We start from the raw sequence: 7,062 nt of genomic DNA on the forward strand, positions 1-7,062 counted from the left end.
ACAAGGGAAAAAATAGACAGAAGCAATGTTGCATGTTAACGAGATTGATATGTTTGCTTACTTTTACATAAATCTTGCCTAAATATTTGATACTGTGGGACACAGACCTTCTTCAGTGTTTTTCAGAATGGATAAATATTTTGATTCTATAATCATCAGTGCTGAGAAGGCCTCTTCTCATAAATACACTGTACAAAACAGCTGACACCCGTCTAAGGCCATTCCAGAAGTTGTTGGAAACACTGCCCTAAACCCAGGGCAAAAGTCAACCATTTTTAGATTTATTTATTATGTATACAGTGTTCTGTCTGCGTTTATGCCTGCAGACCAGAAAAGGGCGCCAGATCTCATTACAGATGACTGTGAGCCACCATGTGGTTGCTGGGAATTGAACTCAGGACCTCTGGAAGAGCAGTCAGTGCTCTTAACCTCTGAGCCATCTCTCCAGCCCCAAGTTAGCAACATTTACAATCAAATGTTCTAACAGAAAACAATCCAAAGATGTAGTAATTTGATATGTGCTAAGGAATGACAGTTTTAAAAAAAGTCATTCTTTGCTTCCTGCAATCAAACCATGTGTTTCCTTAGAGCAGACAACTTTGTATGTACAGTAAGAACACTGCACTTCGTGGCATGCGTCAGTCTCAAAGCCAAGCCAAGGAGTTTCAGCATTCATTGATGTTACATGTGTGAAGACACATGCAGTAGAGTGTGCATATCATGAGTTCGATGCCGCAGTAAAGTTTTGCAAGCACCAGAAACATCACAGGTTCATCCATATGCTTGGTTTTGAAATGCGTTTGCTCTTTGCAAATTCAGAACCTTTACTATTGCCACATTTTTCATGACCTCCACATTCAGTTCCCCCACAATATAAGATGCTGGGGGGGGGGGTGCACAAAATCACAGTATTTCCCAGACTGAAGCGTTCATCCAACCCGCCCTCAGGCTCACTTTATGTACCAGTCACAGGGGGAGTTTAGAGACCAGAGTCTGCATCTTAAACCAGATCTTAAGTGTTAATCTGCTGCTGTCTTATGGACTGTGCTGTAACTGGCAAGGCCTCAGCTATTCCAAGAGTCATTCTGACCTGGTCTGTCTTGTTGTTTGTAAGACCCTGAAAGCCTATAGTTGAACAATCTTCCTAAGATCAAAATATGAACTAAAAAAGGCAGTTAGCTGCCTTCCCAATTTCATCAAATCCCAAATAAATTCATTTGTCCTTAAAAAGAAAAAAAAAGAACTAATCCTGCTTCTGTTATTACCTCCTTGTCTGACTTTAGGATATTACTGTTCCCTATGTGTATCTCATTTCCGCCCATCCATTAAAGATCGGAAGCCAGGCTTGAGGGTGCATGCCTACAACCCCAGACCACAGGAGGGTGATGCAAAAGGATTGAAAATTCCAGGCCAGCGTAAGAGACACAGCAAGACCCTGTATCAAAACAAACAGACAAACAAACAAAAAATATTCAAGAAATAGAGGGCCGGGTGGTGGTGGCGGCGGCGCACGCTTTTAATCCCAGCACTCGGGAGGCAGAGGCAGGTGGATCTCTATGAGTTCAAGGCCAGCCTGGTCTACAAAGAGAGTTCCAGGAAAGGCTCAAAGCTACACAGAGAAACCCTGTCTCGAAAAGCCAAAAATAAATAAATAAATAAATTAATTAATTAATAAGAAAGAAAGGAAAAAGAAATAGAGAGAGGGGATAAAGGGAAGGAGGGAAGGAAGAAGAGAAAATAAAGGCTAAGGAAAAGAAAAGAGAAAGAAAAGAAAAGGAAAAGGAAAAACTGGATTGGAGAAGGTGGTCATCTCTCGGACCCTTCTAGAGCTCATCTTTCAGGATGGCCCACAGCCGATGGTGGTCGGAGAACTACAATCCCCATGATGCTCTGGGCGTCCCTCGCGCTCACGTGGGTCCTGGGAAAGGGGCGGTCACAACAGACATGGACGCTTTCCCCACCATCCTCTGCGGCCCCTCAAGATGGTGGCGCCCGGTGGTGCCATGAGCGATTCCGAGAGCTGCAGCAGTAGCAACAGCGATGCGGAGGAGCTGGCGCGGTGCCGCGAGGCGGCGATGCCCGCCTGGGGGCTGGAGCAGCGCCCGCGGGGGGCGGAGAGACCCAGAGCCGGTAGGGGGGCCGTCCGGAGGGCGGGGTTCTTCCCCTGCGCCCCGGGAAGGATGCATGGTGGGATGGAGTCGCGGCGTCTTCCAGGAGCTTTCGGAAGCTCCTGAGACCAGTTGGGGGTCAGGGTCACACCGAGCGTGGAGGGCGACTCCTTTATTCCCGCGGAGACAGCCGAGGGACCTGCATGTCTCCGGACTGCGCTTTCCTCCGTGCGTCCTTCCTGCTGTTCCCTGGGAAGGTAACCATGACGGAGAGGCACCCCCTTCCCGTGTTCTCAGAATCCTCTTTCCCGGCCCTCACGTGCTGTCCCACTCCAGTGAGGGTATCTCACTGTGATTCCCTAGCAAACTGGAAGTGAATCCGAAATCTGCCAGTATAGGGATTCCTAATCGTGGAGAGAGAATCCAACAGGTCCTATGATGTGAAATAGAAAAAATACTGCATCTCTACTTTCATTAACTCTTAAAGTTGACACTGTTTTCTGTTTCCTGGGAGGACCTTGCCATAGTCATAATGGGAGCTACTCTTCATGACTCCGTCCCATAGAAGACAGATGGCCATCTCCCACACATCCATTGCCAGGGGCATCAGGCATTTGAGAGTGCATTGACAGAACAGTGTATCAGGCAGACACACTGTGAACACATAGTGACGTAGACACAGTGGTGGCCCTGGAGTTAATGCACCGTACTCTGCATTGTGCTGGGAGCCATTCAGTGACCGTTCTATTCATTTGGCACAAACCCACTTGGTCCCATTGTCCACCTCAGAATCTCAGCCATCATCCAGTGTCCCTCCCGTATGACATCCAGCCCATCCCACCATGTAGACTCCATCATTACACTGTATTCAGAGTCCTCAGTGATGTGAGCAGACCCTCTTCTGCCTTTGGCCTCTTGGGTCTTCTGTCTAGCGGCCTGAGATAGTCTATAAAAACCTAAGCCGGTTTGTATCGCCGGACACCTTGACTCCTCCATCGACTCCTCTTTCTCAGAACCCGAGTCCTCATGCCGCCTTCCTGGGAGGCCTGGGTGATCGGCCCCCACAGTCTCTCTCTCTGCTGCTCTCCTGGCCACACCAGCCTCCAGGTGGCTTTCAGCACCGCAGGTTCCTTCCTGCTTTGCAGGCTTGCTTCCGGCTGCCTGGAAGACTCCAGGTACCACTGGACTCACCCCTTCGCCTCTCAGATTTCTGCCCAGCTGTTACCTTGCAGAGCCCCCCCCCCCGTGCCCACCTTTGGAGGAAGAGTCCCCCACACTGTGCCCCTCGCCTCTCCTTCGTTGCGTGTTTTTTATACACTATTGCCATCATCCAATTTTATATTGTGTTACCGTCACTTAGCATCTGTTCTCACCAAGAATGTCAGTCCTCGGAGGACACCGACATTTGTCTGAGTTTTCCGCAGGTGGGGCACCTGCTTATTAGTTCAGCCATCCGTCACTTTGTCCAGCGGACTCCACCGTCAGCGTCTCCAGTGACCATGACAAAAGCCAGTTTCCTCTTCCACAGCATACAGCTCCGCATAGTAGACACTCAATAAACCACAATCACATCACACTAGGCTTGCTTGTGAAATTGAGGGACCTGTACCCTCCTTCTGTACCCTCCTTCTAGCTCCCATTCAATCAGCTATTAGTCATGCATGAGCTCAGGGCTAACCTGGGCTATGTAACAAAATCTCATTTCAAAAAAACCCAGTTAGTTTATAGACTCTAGCCAAATTATTTTACATGTCTCTTTGGCAGAATGAGGATAATGGTCACCTCTCAAATGGAAATGGCGTGGCGGGGGGTGGGATGGAGGTGGGGGGTATCCTTGAGTTATACATGCAAATCACTTAAAATGTACCCAGCCCACATTTGTTCACTCTGTAAACATCATGTTTTCATCGCTCCACAGATGCAGCAGGTAAACAGGTGCCAGCGTCCCAGCCAAGCCTCAGGTACTGTGCCTTGGAAAGAAGCTTCTCTGAGTCATTGAACAAATATCGGTCCCCTGTGTGTTCCAGGTGCTAGGTTAGACCACAGGGTGTCAGCGGGAACAAGACAAGTCCTTGTGGGATCAGCTTCTAAGCTGTCAGGAAGTGATGTCCCCCGTGTGTTACAGGCGTGAAGTGAACCAGCACGAGGAAGATGCCAATGAGCTTCAGACTACTCCTGAGTTCCGAGCCCACGTGGCCAAGAAGCTGGGAGCCATGCTGGACAGGTCAGCAGGAAGACCCCTTGTCACATGATCCTCTTGCCTTAACCTCCCAGATTCTTGTGCCCCAAACCCAGCAAAATAAAATTAAAAAAAAAAAAAAAAGAAAAAATTTTTTAAATTTAAAAACAAAAGGTGCTTTTGTTGGTACCTGAAATATCATCCTAAGTCCGGCACCTCCTCTCCCTCAGCTCCATCGCCATCTCAGAAGTGTGGAAGAAGCCGCGCAAAGCGGAGGTGCAGCAGGTGGCAGAGGAGGAGGATGGTGAGTCCTTAAAGTGCTCATAAATGCTGGTGTGGGGAGGTGCCACTGGGTGGGTGGGTGCAGCGCCCTGGGAGGTGCCGCTGTGTGTCTGTGGCGCCGTGGGGCTGGCAGTACCACGGGGCGGCAGCCTTGTGCCACGGGTCTCTCCTTGCATTTGCTCTCCCCGCACTCTGAGGGAGGAATTATGGTACCCCATTCCCAGAATGAGCCAGCTCTGAGACCCCTCACTTGCCCTGGTACTGGCAGAAGCATTTTACCTTCTCAGCCCACGGTCTTTCCCACCCACTCTGATCTGACCCTGTCCTATACTTGGGCCTCTTTGGAGGCTGGCACAGGTAAGAGACTCAACTGCTATCTTTCAGAAGCTTCTGAAGGCTAGGTGTGGTGGCATACACTTTTAATCCCTGCACTCGAGACAGAGGTAGGTGGATCTCTTGAGTTGAGGCCAGCCTGGTCTAAGTAGCAAGCTGCAGGACAGCAAGGACTATATAGAGAGACCCTGCCTCAAAACAAAGACCACTAGAAGCCTCTGAAGCTTGCTGTCTGGATTGGAGTCCCGCCCCCCCCCCAATCCCTCCTTTCCTTCTCCCCCATCTCCACCCTCCGGCTCCACAGTAGAGCAAGCAAAGCCCTTCCTCAGACAAGCTTCAGTTTACACACACAGCAAGGATGCCCGAGCCACTAGGCGGGATGCCTGAGGACAGGCTGTAGCCTCCGCACCGCACCGGAGGAAGGGTCGAGGCCTGCTTCTCTGATTGCTGACTCTGTCCCCATGATTCTTAGGCTTCCGCCTTTTCTTCACATCCATCCCCGGAGGCCACGAGAAGGAAGCTTCTCAGAAACCCTGCCGAAAGCGCCAGCCCCCCAGCTCCAGGTGAGAGCTCACAGCCTCTCTTCTCCTGGCTGATCCCGTGAAGTAGCTAAGTGGCCCCAGTCAGGTCCAGACCAAGGGAAGAGGCCTATCAGACCTCTTTAGACCCCAACAGGAAGTGCACAGGGTCTTCTAGGGGGAGCTGAGGGTCTCCACACGTCATGAGCAGCCATCTTGGGCTAGTTGTGAGGTTTGCATGCTCTCAAGCTCCTCATTGTACATCAGAGTACTGAGGTCAGAGTTAAGGTCACGTGGCCGACAAGCCGAGAAGCTGACCTTGAGGCTGCCTCGCTCGCCCCTGAGCCCGAGCTGCTTGGCTGCCTCCACTGGTCTGGAGGCGGCAGGGCAGCTGTGAGGCCCGTCCAGACGCCGGCTAATCCACCTGCTCTCCCTGGCAGCAGCGAAGACAGTGACGAGGAGCGGCAGAGATGCCGTGAGGCAGCTGTGTCCGCGTGGGACATTCTCCAGGAGTCAGCCATCCACTGTCCTGCCGAGGTGGAGAGGGAGGTGGAGAAGAAAAAGAAGAAGCAGAAAAAGAAAGCCAGGAAGGAGGCTGACGTTGACTTGGCCGGAGCCACAGGCCTGAAACCGGTAAAGGAGGCAGGCAGCGTCAACGGGGACCCAGCATCACTTGGGACCAAAAAGAAGAAAAGGAAGAAAAAGGCCAAGAAATCCAGGGAGGCTTCCCCGTGCCCACCAGCAGAGCGTGCTGAAAACTGACTTCAGACTTTAGGCACCATGGCCACTTTAGGCTCTTGAGGATGAGGTGCCCACGGGGACAGGGCAGGGCCAAGCCACACTCCCTCCAGGTTCCAACACCGCCTCTACCCACAAGTGACTTTAGTTGGGCCTGTCCAAGAGTCCAAGCAAAGGAGTGGGTGTGTGCGGAGAGGCCTGAGCAAGGGGATGGACTTGCGGTTCCAGAACATTCTATTACCTCAGGAAGGAGGGCTCTTCCAGCCTTTGAGACGGAGTCTCGGCTTCCATCTCCCCCACCTGCCCAACCTGGTGTGACAAGTGGTCTTGAGGGGTGAGGGGGAGGGGTCTCCAAGCTACTGAGGCCCAGAAAAACTTTTGTACCTCTTCCCCAGCCCACACAGACCTAACAGCATTGTCTGGAAGAGAAGGAAAGGTATCCCCCGACTTTTCCCCAGAATTCTCTTACCCCAGATTTTTTAATATACTGTCCATAGTAGTGTGTCTTAAGTCAGTTCAGTCACTGAAAATCAGGTGCCAGAGTGCGAGGACCTGCTGAGTGGTAGGTGCAGGCTTGGCTATGGGGCCTCGAGTTCTGACCCCAGCACCAAAGAGAAAAAGGAAAATAAATTATCAGGTGACCCAAGTCGTAGACTAGGCACTGCGCCTGCTCGGTGCTGATTCCCTGTTTTATTGTTCGTCTGAAAGAGTCTCTGTGTAGCTCAGACTGGCCCGAGAGCCGCCAGTCTCCTGCTTCGGCCTCCTGAGCGGGATGACGAGAGTGAGACGTCAGTGCTGGGGTGTTGGTGCTGGGGATCAAACCTACACCATCGTGCTCACTGGGCAAGGGCTCCACCACTGAGCCACATCCTCAGCACAGAAAGTTGGGGGACATCTTAAATAA

The 7,062-nt window shown here is 51.4% G+C and overlaps 1 protein-coding gene across 4 annotated transcripts; it reads left to right on the forward strand.

Annotated features, from left to right (window-relative positions):
* Nucleotides 1-1,920: 1,920 nt before the first annotated feature.
* On the forward strand, nucleotides 1,921-6,804 carry C23H12orf43 (chromosome 23 C12orf43 homolog). 4 transcript variants are annotated; one of them, XM_006995788.4, is made up of 6 exons: nucleotides 1,921-2,130; nucleotides 4,027-4,069; nucleotides 4,234-4,332; nucleotides 4,518-4,591; nucleotides 5,375-5,465; nucleotides 5,861-6,804. In XM_006995788.4, exons 1-6 carry the CDS (start codon nucleotides 1,983-1,985, stop codon nucleotides 6,180-6,182), a joined length of 777 nt encoding a protein of 258 aa, XP_006995850.1. In that variant the 5' UTR covers nucleotides 1,921-1,982; the 3' UTR covers nucleotides 6,183-6,804. The 4 variants fall into 4 exon arrangements, with proteins under 4 accessions (XP_006995850.1, XP_006995851.1, XP_042123836.1 ...); XM_006995789.4 differs by having other exon boundaries at nucleotides 5,864-6,804; XM_042267902.2 differs by lacking the exon at nucleotides 1,921-2,130 and adding an exon at nucleotides 2,145-2,365 and having other exon boundaries at nucleotides 5,861-6,329.
* The last annotated feature ends 258 nt before the right edge of the window (nucleotides 6,805-7,062 follow it).

This window comes from Peromyscus maniculatus, chromosome 23, assembly GCF_049852395.1.
Source record: "Peromyscus maniculatus bairdii isolate BWxNUB_F1_BW_parent chromosome 23, HU_Pman_BW_mat_3.1, whole genome shotgun sequence".
Classification (NCBI taxonomy): domain Eukaryota; kingdom Metazoa; phylum Chordata; class Mammalia; order Rodentia; family Cricetidae; genus Peromyscus; species Peromyscus maniculatus.